This window comes from Acanthopagrus latus, chromosome 18 (genome assembly GCF_904848185.1).
Source record: "Acanthopagrus latus isolate v.2019 chromosome 18, fAcaLat1.1, whole genome shotgun sequence".
In the NCBI taxonomy this organism is placed as follows: Eukaryota; Metazoa; Chordata; class Actinopteri; order Spariformes; family Sparidae; genus Acanthopagrus; species Acanthopagrus latus.
In genome coordinates this window covers 11,930,564-11,943,045 of record NC_051056.1, presented here as the reverse complement: position 1 = coordinate 11,943,045, position 12,482 = coordinate 11,930,564, and the positions used below count along the sequence as shown (strand labels likewise).

At 40.4% G+C, this 12,482-nt stretch overlaps 1 protein-coding gene across 5 annotated transcripts in view; it reads right to left on the bottom strand.

Annotated features, from left to right (window-relative positions):
- si:zfos-2326c3.2 (misshapen-like kinase 1) overlaps positions 1–12,482 on the bottom strand; it is a 69,442-nt gene that overhangs the window by 23,397 nt on the left and 33,563 nt on the right. For 2 of the 5 annotated variants that reach the window (XM_037076582.1, XM_037076585.1), the window contains 7 exons: positions 12,338–12,406; positions 8,069–8,404; positions 6,254–6,388; positions 5,761–5,898; positions 4,175–4,245; positions 2,371–2,450; positions 247–335 (listed from right to left, as the gene is read on the bottom strand). In XM_037076582.1, coding sequence (XP_036932477.1) covers positions 247–335; positions 2,371–2,450; positions 4,175–4,245; positions 5,761–5,898; positions 6,254–6,388; positions 8,069–8,404; positions 12,338–12,406 — 918 coding nt within the window. The remainder of the gene's footprint in view (positions 1–246; positions 336–2,370; positions 2,451–4,174; positions 4,246–5,760; positions 5,899–6,253; positions 6,389–8,068; positions 8,405–12,337; positions 12,407–12,482) is intronic. The other 3 variants (XM_037076584.1, XM_037076586.1, XM_037076587.1) reach the window with 3 other exon arrangements.

Genomic DNA, 12,482 nt, shown 5'->3' with positions numbered 1-12,482 from the left:
GATAATCTGAGCTGATTTCACAAGAAATGTAGATGGGTAACTTTGGTGACATTTGCGTTCAGAATCTTCTTGATAATACTGCCCCTCACTGTTATCATGATCAACAGAATGCAACTAAATCTTATGGATAATGTTTGTCTCATTTTTGCTTACACATGTCAGGCCTATATATGTAAAATTATGTGGCAGGACAGCAGAATCTGGACAGTGCAGTGAAAATGTCAAGAACAAGGACTCTTTATTTACTTGTGTGTGTCCACTGGTTACGTTTTCTTGTGTCTTCCTGTGCTGCTGCAGACGCTGCTGTAGAAGAGGACTCTCCAGCTTGAAGAAACCTAAAACACACACACACACACACACACGTTTACTTAAATTAGCAGCAGTTATGCAGTGTGAAACAGTAGCAGGGTGGTGATGAGCAAACCACTGAACCCCTCACAGATTAATATTAGTGATGAGAGGTCTAATTACTGCTGACAAATAAGGCTACAGTCCAAAAATGGCAGTCATTGTTGGCCTTTAGATGGGATCTAATGTTGTGTCTCACTGGACTAGATAGATTTACAGCCATAAACTGTAGTTTAGGATCTTTAGGTGAACTCTGTCCACAGCAAAACTTGAACTGCTAATCATTAAAAGAGCAGTATTTAAGAATTTCAATCAAAAACAAAAATTGACTGAAATTATCAACAGAATGTGAAGAAGTAACAGGTTTGATGTTGGGTTACTGTGTTGCAGAGATATCTACTAAAAGTTAGTGGCCTAACCAGCTAGCCTTTTCCCAACCCAGCCCAAATGTTCTGGTGCGCGGGCTCCCAGGTGCTCAGCTAACGACAGCAATGGTTAGCAGCAAAAAGTCCATGAAAGTCTATAAATCCCCAGATCCCCAGATAACTGTTAAAGCAGTTTTAATATGTTGACAAATGGTGGTCAGATTAATGGATATGTGTTGGGTATCAAGTTGTTGGGGGCTTTCACAACATGATACCAGAGTGATTTACTCTTAAGCTGCTACACTGTAAAATCTGACAAAGTGATTTTGACAATAAATAAATAAAACACAGTGTCTTGACTTTTTTGTTTTTTAGAGTAAAGTCAACTTTTGATATTTTCAGTGTACAATACTGGATCCTGCTACCGCTCCATTTGAGCAAAGACATGTGGTTTTATGTCACAAAACAGGAAATAGCTGCAGTTTTTCCGACACATACCAAAATCTCACGACAATGGCAGACTGTGAGAAAGTGAAAAAATAATTGAAAGGAAGCAACACCTTCTGTAGTTCCACACATCAAAGAAAACAGATCTTAATTTAGAAATGCACAATAACAGTCTGATATTGGGGAATTTATATTATCGGAAATTATAGCAGATAAATATTGACGATAAAACAATCAAACAATACGTCATTGCTTTTTATGCTTTTGAACAAGGTGTCAATCGATTTATACATATATCACTGTTACAAAAACCCTTTCCAGAAACAGTATAGTTAAAAGAGGAAAAAGGCTCTTTCTTGGTTTCATCATGATCAGATAAGAAGCTTCACCACAGTATAGATGTATGAGCCTCTCGGAGAGTCTCTGATCTGTGGCTCAAAACAAAAAAGGTCGAGGGCAGCAGCCAAACTAAGTGGGAGGCATCAAAAGTTTCCTCTCAACTAGACACCAAGGGAAACTTTGAAATACTAAACATAATCTCCCCTCATCATCCTGTCTTCTCTCCATCCTCTCCGCAAGTGGAAAGGACAAGCTTTGAATGCAGTACTCTGTGTTGGGCATTGTCCCTACTTTATAGTATCTGTGTGTTGCCTCTGTGGTGGGCTGTAGTGGAGGGTGCTGTTTAGGGTGTGGGGTGGATGATCATGTGCATCTGAGTTGAAAAACCAATGACTTAACAGTTATGCAAGCTCACACACTAGACCATACACACACAAATACACAGCATCAGTTCACGACAGGGCTACACTGTGTGAAAACAAAATCTGAGCTGAAACAAAACTGTAGCAGATGACAGTGGTCACTTGGGTCAAAAACAAAACAACCAAAAACAGAACTGATCACCGCAAAGACAACATGAATACACAGAGTACATACTCATAAATAAGTGTCTACCCCAACCCAGTTCAACTCTATTTGCCCTTTTTGGCCTTTAAGGGTTCACTGAGAGTGCAGCTGAAGAGGGGAACAGGAAACAGGGCGAGAGAGAGGGGGAGTGACACCCAGCGGGGGGACCCAGGCCGGGAGTCGAACCATGGTCCGCTGCAGAGCCTCAGCACATGGGCACCCCTCTATTCGCTTTTGAAGGGTAACTTCTGTGTCTGAAACAGTGAGTAAGCCTGGCGAGGAGCTGTGTTCAGGTATCACATACCTGCATGGTTGCTGCTGGTTTGGGATACTCCATGAGACACGGACCGTCCGCCCTTATCTGCTACAGATACTGGACTGCCACTAGATGGAGAAAGAGACACACAAACAGAGTGACACAGACGCAGAGGGGATTTTTGATAAACATTACGCACTTCTATAAGTTCTAATCTTGAGTGTATCCTTCACGCTGCCGCTACAATGACCTAATTTCCTCACCATTAGTTCATCTAATCGAAAATAATCACCCAAGCTAAACTAATCTGATCGACCCGTGACCAATTGTTCTGTAATAGTGTATGCCTGTGAGCTGAATTCTGGTGTGATTTCAACCCCTCACAGAAAACAAGGTTCATTCTAGCTGGATGGATATCTCTTCTCATAGCACAGATACAACACACATTCTATTTTGGATGAATGTTATTCAGGCTTCTCTTCATTCCTCTTTAAAGACAGACAGATGCATTGTACCAAGCAATGTCCACATATTTGCTGCTTAATGCAACCAGCTCAGTTGATACAAAACAAGCTTGTGGATACTGATACAGTCAATAAACGTAGGCAGACAAGAAATGAATGGCAAGACAGAAACAAAACTATTGTATTCAAAAGGAGTATTCATTATTTTTTGTTCCACTTAGGGTCATTTTAACGACCTCTACACACATTATTGACGATCACCATCTTAACACATGGAGATACATCATCATTCATTTGGAGTCATGTTTCTGCCCACCTAATGAATGTAAGTCCCTGAATGGAAATATCTGTCTCTTAGTTACTTTTTGCTGATAATAGCTGCCTTCTTCTGCTGGAAGCCAGACTGTGAAACCGAAACAATACCCTGAAAGATGCCACAGTGGTCTGTAGCAATGAATTTGACTACAGTGTCTGGTGGTACTTATCTCTCGGGAGCGACCTCTTCCACATTACAAATACAAGAGCTGTTCCATCCGCTGTAGCGATGTTTATAACTAATGATGAATTGATTAACTGCTGTTAAGAATTCAACTGATGAAAAATGTACTAACCAATAACCGGAGATGGGCAGAAACACATCTCGAAGTATCTTCTTACAAATTACAAATACTTGCTTATCAAATAAACATAAATAAAATGAAAATAGGACAATGTATTTCATCAAAATACACAAGCAGACAGTCTATAAAAACAGATTTTAGCCAGTTTGTTGGTTCAGGTGTTGAATAGCGACAGATGGGAGCACTGCAATTAAAATCAATTCACGATTTTTCGTTTTTTGGTTTTTCATTCAAGAAACTTATATTGACAGTGTATATGCATCCCATATCCACTGTGAATATAAGATTTTGTGCAGTTTTAAAGGTGCACTATGTCATGAGAGGAGAAGAAATTTTAATCAGAAGAGAAAAGATTCTCATTGACAAAGTCTTTTTTTTCATGACTGAACAAACTGAGGAAACCTTAGAGGACAACACAGTTTCATTCTGTATGATTTTGTTTATATTTGGCAGACCCTGCCACCTTTCTAGCTTCAAACAGTGTTCTGTGGACCTTCTTTTCCTCTAAAAACAGCTTGTTTATTCAGTTATGGGAAAAGCAAACTGCATTATTACCTCATTAGTAATATTAATATTAAAATTCAAAGATTACATTTCTTCTCCAAAACTAAAAAGTGCCCCTTATATATGTATATAAATATGTAACTTTGCAAATTCATGACATACAGTGACATTGAGTCAATGACTTTATGTGCAGACAAAACAAAAGTCAACCTTGATAAAAGACACGTATCTATTTGTTGTTTGCACAGTGTAGTAGTGTCCTACCTTGAAGCAGCCCTCTTGTGTCCCATCACCAGCTCTCGACAGTAGAACTTTGAGGTGGTGCGCTCTGGGACCTGGAATTTACACAATACAGAAGGAAGCAGGTAAGTCAGTTTAACAGACTTGATAGAAACTTGAGGTTGGTGAATACACAAAGATGGCAGCCTCCTGGTGGTCCTGATTGCTTGCTTCACTTCTCATAAGCTTGAGAGGGCTCTTTATAAGGATCTGAAGTCTAGCCAAGCAGGGTTTCAGCTAATTATAGGAAGGTTTCTGCGGTTATGAAACCTTTATGTACAACAACTTCTGCAGCGCCTGTAAGGGTTTAGAGCAGAGTGCAATAAAATCTTTAATAACCCACCAGGAGATATTTATTACTGAGAATCTAATGAGACCATTTGGATTTGCTGTTTCTTAACATTTCAATATTGCCCCTTTAAACTCCCCATCGCTGTGTCCAAAGTGTACATATGATGTGGAAACATTATCTGACGCAGGGATATTTCCTAACCCCTTTGAACGATGACAGGAACAGTATTGGGAAATCACTACTAGAACAATCTGTGTTGAAAAGCAGCGTCTTTCAAAGTGGATTTGTCAACACTTCATTCTTCTCAAACTCTCAGTCTCAACCACCCAGCTGGTGACATTTCGACCTCTCATCTCCTGGGTCACATGGCCCAGTTACAGAGAGGAAGACACACCCAGAAGCACAGGAAGCAAGCTGTGGGAATACCTATCATCCTTCTGACAAGTTGCCCACATCCCGCATCTGGCTGCTCACAGTCACCCACACATGCAGCACTTGGTGTCTGCTGTTTCCTGTCTACTGCTGCGGCACAAACATGACATGAACATTAAAACTTCTAGGGAAAACCTCCACTTTAGTAGGTAATCAGATAACTGGCTTTTCTACAGCACATTATTGTCATGTGCACTGTTAACATAAAAAAGAACATTTTAAAGTCACGCCAGTGCTTTATAAAGCAGCTCCTGTCACCGTGCTGCAGTCACAGGAGAGAGTAGTGAGTTATTAACTGCTCTGCTGACTCCATATGGCCTTCTGTTAGCTCAACAACATAACATTGCAAACAGATAGCTTTATTGGGCTCCCCTCCTCTCTGTAGTAGTTATTAGTTGTTCTATTAACTCCATATGGTGTTCTGTTAGTAAATACACCTAACAGCATATTCTGTTAGTAAAACACCTTGTGTGGGAGCAGTGAAAGTTGAAAGAGAGAGTGAAGGGTATGTGTTTATCACAAAGATGGTTTTAGTTTAGTTTCACAACAAGCCTCGAGGTAAAGCACAATCCCTCTCCTTCACCTATCACAAACGAACACCAGCAGTGTGCCAACCTCATGATGTTTGCACCACTTCCGTAGCTTGGTATGACCAGAATATAGCACACACAAACACCGTGCCACCTCATGTGACACAGGCTACATCCTGCGCACGGCACGACAGTAAAAACAACTTCCTCTTTCGGTAGTAGACAGGAAAACAAACAAAACATTGGTTCAGTTTTTGTCTAATTTTGGTAAGTCGCCCAAGCTGCTGGACACACAACTTAGTCTAGCTGTTGCTTACTTTTGGTGGTGCCTCGAGGCAGTCCCAGAAGACATCATCAGTTGGGGTCAGGGGGCTAAACGGAGACAAGGGGGAGAGGGCCATGTCTGACATAGAGCTGCTGTGAGGGGCATCTCGACTGGAGCGCAGATTGGCATTCTGGGAAAATAAAGGGATCACACACTGTGACTTATGACTATGAATTTGAATAATTCATAAACACTTTTATCCACATGACCAAAATTACTGCAGGAGAGGACACGTAAGATTTACAACCGGAAATTAAACTATTACATTTATGAGGAGTAATAGTCACAAGTGCCCAAATAATAATAAGTCTGCCCCAAAACAGGATCAGGTAAAAACAAAACTAAAAACAAAATGTGAAAAATAGAAAAAAATAAAATAGGGCAGACCAGGTAAAGAGAAAAAAATTAAATATGAAAATACAGCACAAATACAATACATTCATTGGAAACAGTAAATATGTGTGATGTGATATCATTGTGTATACCTGGCTGAGGTGAGCTCTCTGCATGGCTGGAGTACAAGGACTGGAGCTGCTCCCAGAGCCCAGCCTAGAGTGCACCTGGCTAGGCAGACCAGCAGCCAGAAGCAGCCTGGCCAGGTTTGATTCCTGGATGTCCATCTAAAACGTGAGACAGATGTAAGACTGTGTGTGTGTGTGTATGAGTGTGTCTGCATCTAGAATGGCAAGATTGACTCAGTGTTCCCGTTTAATCAGGCTTTTTCACAGAGATTGATGTTTATTTCCCCACAGATACAGTACAAAAGAGCAAAAGGAAGAGACCAAGAACTCTTCTTTTAGGAGGACAGTCATGCTGTGACAATGGTTGGTATGTACTGCAAAAAGCAGAGTGCACGCATAGATGTTATGACTTGATCTCAGCTCTCAAATTATTTAAGAAAGCTCCAAAAGTCTCTTCAGTCAGTTAGCAGGGCTCATTAGAGGCATCAGCCTCACAATGACTAAGTTCCCAAAGGATTATAAGTTTCATACAATGTTCACATATGAGATTTTTCTTCACTGTTAAATTGTATATTATTGCTATTATCAGGCTACTATTATTTGAGTTAAGTAAAAATAAAATTAAATCAATTCTGTTGATTTCGAAAGATGCTAAATAACAAACAAACAAACAAACAAACCTAAGAAATGGAAATTAGACTGATTCTGAATACATTCATTTTGAGACAAAAAGCTTACCCTTAAAAATGTTTCATTTTACATTTGCCATATTCATTTTTTTTCCCCCTTGGAAGCTCTATGTTGTGTTTGATGCTGGTCATCAGTCAGAGGACTCCATTTCTCAACTAAAGTTAGCCGAGTTGAGGCACTCAAGATCGTGCATGAAGCCACATATTTGGACTGTCCCTGTATGCATGCAATTGTGATGACTGATGTGATGCAGCCATGACAAATCAACTTTGGAGGCCTGCTATTGGCTGATTCAGAGCTTGAGGAAGGGCATTGTGGGTAGACGTGATTGCATGATTGTCCATGAACACTTCTCTGGAGTCACTGTAGTCAGCACTTCCGAATCACACTCAAAACTGTCTAAAGTTAGTTCATACCAAGCTTTTCAGTCTGACTTTTTACAACTAAAACACAGATTAGGAGTGTTATTCAGGTCATTTCTGAGAACATTTGGTTTGGTCCACAAATGAGAAGAGTGCCACTAATCAGCCAGTGTCACATAACAGCCAAAATAGTTCTGTGTTTTTCTTAGAAGTTCTCAGTTCCAGATGTACCATAGATTTGTCAAACTCTCAGCATAGTAAATAATGGTTTGATGCAATTTTGAAACTGATCACCTAAAAACTAGAAGAGAGGCTACCAGGGATATGATAATAAACTTTTTCAAACTCACGACCAGCTTTTCGACTCTTGGCTGTTTAAAAATACTGCCTTATTATCAATGTGCACCCCCGTCCTGTTTCCTGTTCAAGTTCCTCTGTGGTTCAGCTTCTATGCTAAGAATACAGTGAATCAAACATAAGTCAGTTGGGAACAATTCTTGGTTTTCTACCTAACTTCTATTAAACATTTGGCTTCTTTTCTCAAGACCTTTTTAACCTTCAGGTCAAAGAGGTCTGTCAACCAAGATAAGGATGAGGTGACAAACCAAAAGCAGAGAAAAAAGGATTCAGAGGTGAGAAAAAAATAGCAGAAATGAATCATTAAACTCAATGAAAGTGTCCTCACTTCCACTGAGTTTAATGCAAGAGACAGAGCGAGACAGACTGAAAGATGTGGGTTGTCGAGGTGATAAAGGGTGCGAGACAGCTGAGGGAGGCAGGATTTTACCGCTGAGCGCTGGCTGTTTGCAGGGCGGCTGGGTGAGGAAGCAGCAACAGCAACAGCAGCAGCAGCAGCAGCAGCTGTGTTCCCACTATTAGCTGTTAGCTTCTGGACGGCTGCCACAGACTTCTCTCTCTGCCTCTGCCTTTCCCTCTCCCTGTGCCTGTGGTCGTGCTGCAGCGACAGGAGCTGGGTTTGGTCCTTGGGCAGGGTGCGGTGGGATCTCCTGCCCGCTGAGGGTTGCTGATGCTGAGCCAGAGGCTGGGGCTTGGCTTGTGGCTGTAGCTGGGGCTGGGAGAACAGGGCCTTGTGCTGAAGCAGCTGATTTGGAGCCACGGCTCTCTATGTAGCAAACATGAAAAGCACACATAGAAACTGACAGAGCCTGGGAGCGTCTGTATGAAATAACATACATGCAAATTTCAGAGCTCAAGATTTAGGACTTCTTCAGAGGGAACCTTGAGACCTGTCATTGCAAAATTAAGAATCTAAATATAGTATTAATACATATACACATACACATATTAATACATATCTCTTCTTTAAGGTTGTTCTGTGGCAAACAGACTGGAGGAATGATACATATGTTTACAGGTCAGTTTATGTATGACTTTCCTTTGATATATATTCATATCAAATGTACACAAAACTATTCATAAGTTTTCACATACATGATAGCTCCAAACAAAATAGACACTCCCAGGTTTGACAAGACAAGCCACGGTTCATGAAGCATGTACTGGATCATCAAGCTTATTGAGACACACATTCAGAGAAGCTGTTCTTATTGACTTCTTTTGTGTAAAACATAGAGCAACATGTGAAAACATTCATAAAAAAAGGCGTCTGCCTCATGCTGTCACTGAGGCTCGGACATACGACGGCAGCTGCTGCTATGGCTTGTGAAACTGATTTGCGAGCACAACTTTCTCCAGAGGAAACGCAATAAAAGCACAAATAAAGCAGCCCGCCTGTCAACTACGTCCCACAACTCTGATATTCTGAGGGTTACAGCTGTCTTAAAATCGCTTTCTGAAACAGAACCAAACGCCATGTTATAAGGCCCAGAGGATACATTTTAAAAGAGGATGACAGATTTTTCATGGACATTGCATATATTTACATTAGTCGTAAAGTTGTTTTATGTTTTTGCAGATCAACACTGAGACTGAGCCCCAGGTTTGCCTTAACAGCCCAGAGAAGATGAATATGAAGTTACACAGCAGTGCTTTTGGTTTGATTTGTGCTGAGGTTAACCATATAAAACAGAGACTATATAAATGTATGACACTGCAGGCTTATACACTTCCAGTTATCCAGAAAGCGCAAACACACTCCAATTCATCACTTCTGCTCCAATGACCGTGAAAGGTAGTTTCAGGGTCACAACAACGAGACACATAGTTCTCTCCACCTCAGCAGAACAGAGAGAAAGAAAACTTGTTGAACCCAAGACATTAACATGGCTTTCACATGCCAACCAGATGAGATGAGAAATAATGCTGCTTCTTGAGAATGAAAGGACACAAAATGAGAATTCTCAACATACCGTACTAACCATGCTCAGCCAATAACAACACCAAGCCGTGGAAATACATCAGCTTTCTTGGTCCCTGAGAACAAGGCCTATTTTCACAACAATATTACAAAACACTCCATGGCAGCCATCTGCAACATAGCATCCAAATTCCAATGAAAGAATGGTAACTGGAATAAGAATGGCTAGTTGCTCTTTTTCACAGTGAATAACATTGGTGAGCAACAAAAATATGAGCTAATGTAGGGTAAACTATACCACGATACATGATAAATGTCTCGATATTCATTCAAGCACTTCATAAATTAAGTAGAACCGTCATCACTTTGAAAACAGGAAAAGAGAACAGTTATAACATAACAGGATATAATGATATCTAAAATCTAAGATGGTAACTTGTCACATATAGTGATGGGAGAAAATAAGATTTTTTTTGTGAATTATTCGCATAACTGTGAATTGGGATATATGTGAATTCCACGTCAGTGAGTTGAAAAAGCTGTCTACCTCGATAATGTACACCACTATATGGATTTCCTGATTTACTTCAAAACACAAAAGGGGGAGCACCTATACTTATGCTCATGGTTGAAAGTTTCACTTGTGAAGAGACCCGTTTTCACTGTAGACATTTTGACTTGTCAAAGCACGAAATGCACTGGTGGAATATCTTACATTAATGATGGCTGCATTGAGTGCGCTCATTCCAGGACTCTGGTATTGCTCATGCTCATTGACATGTCTTATTGAAAGACTTTTAGAATGGAAAATGGAGCTAGTGTTTACGCTGTTGGTTACACCAGTGCTTCTCCTGCTGTGACAAGTCAATATATCTGCTGTAAAGAGTCAACTGTATCCGCTACAACTCATCACAACATGACAGAAGACAGGTAGGACAGAGGAGAGGAACAGAGAGGAGAGGGACTTGGCAAGGAACTCATGAGAAGAAGAGAAAGTGTTTGGGAAATCGAGAAGTGACAACGAAAAAGAAGTCTTTGGTGAATTTGTATGTCTGAAACCCCTACTGAGATGAGATAGTAACATTTTGGAAGAGATAAAAAGAAAAAAAAAAAACACGACAGACAAGTGGAATGAGAGATGCTAGAAATGGAAGAGGTTACATGCTGTGAATGACGAAGGGAGGGATGAATAGAGGAAACAGGCAAGGAAAAAAAGAGAGAAGGCATGCTGGGCTCAGCAGAGACAGAAGGATAGAGAGGCAGAGATGGAGAGGGAAAGCTTTAAAACAAAAGTGATGGCATGCTGTGATAAGCACTGGTTTAAAAGCTTGTCAAGATCTGACACTACTGGTGCAGCTGAGTGTGTGTCACTGTTCAGCCCCACTCATAAACAGAATTAAAAACCCCTATCTTCGAATGTGTCCTTGAGTGAGAAACATGACAAACTTCTCCAGCCTCAGCAGTGGTGTGAGGCACCCAGAGCATGACTGAAACACTCCGTCTTCCAGAATTTGAATACATGCAGAGCATACAGACACTGAGACACAGATGATTTATTCTGCTTTTTCCTTCCCTCCTTCTCCTCCCTACTCCAGTGCAGTGTCTGATAATCCTTTTCTCTTCACCTCCCCTCACTCTTTCAATTCCTGTCATCTTACTCTGAGTCAGTGACACGGACAACACCATTAAACTCGTCTCACTCTCACACTAACACCTCTCGGATTCACTCTCTGATTCAAAGCATTTTCTCTCTTCAGCTTTACAAAATAATCCTCCTCATATCATCAAAGTGAAAGAATCTGTTTTGCTCTGCTATAAGCCATTATTTTCAATATCGATAAAGCTGGCAGCTATTTCTGATTAACCATTTGATCTATGAAATGTAAAAAATTGTGCTGAACCCTCCAGGTGATGACTTTAAATGTCTTATTTTGTCTGCCAAATCATCCAAAACCTGGAGATATTGCCTTCACAATCATAAAGGACGAAGAGTCTGGTTGCATACTCATTTCCCTCATCATTCACTTATCATTTACCTTGACAACTAACATCACACTCATGAAGATGTAACCATAAATAGTATAGTGTTCATTCATTAAACACAAAAAGTTTAAGACATGAAAAAGATAAATGAAAAAAATAAGATTATCACATAAGAGATAGAAACTTTCAGGTAGTTAAACACTGAAATTAATCAAAGAAAGAAACCTTGAAATTAAAGAGAAAGAAAGAAGAAAAGCAAGAACACAGCAATAAGGGGGAGGGAAGGTAATAGTGTTAATGGCAAATTCAGTGTCTGAAATAATCAGAGGACTGTTTTAATTTCACTGACCTTACCCTCAAACAAATAAAGACAAAATCTAATTCAGTTAGTGGTGAATACAGCTGCACGATAATCTGGATTACCAAAGTTCCAAAGAAAGAAAGACATAAGAAAATATTAAAGAAAGCATGCAAGGGAGGAAAGGAAGGAAGGAAAGAGGGAGGGATGAAAGAGGAAAACAGAAAGATGGACAGAAATAGACAGAAAGAAAAAAGAAAGACAGAAAGACAGAAAGAAAGAAAGAAAGAAAGAAAAAGACAGACAGACATCTGGAAAGGTTAGCATTTCAGACAGCACATCATAAACTCCCCTGCAATGTGTCGTTACAGACCATTAGCAGCATTAAGAATGAGCCCACATCCTAAATATTGTAATTCCACCTGCCTGCGCTCAGATGAAAAATGGAGGACTGAATGACAAGTAAATGAAAATAATCTAGAGTGAAGCTTCTTTACCTGCTCTGCAGACGAGTCCAGAGGCCTTACTGACACATCAGCACGCTGCTGTCTGCCTGTATGCTCCTGCTGAAGAAACACACACGCAGACACGCACACACACACGCACACATGCACACACACGGTTGAATTAAGAGATCTGTCA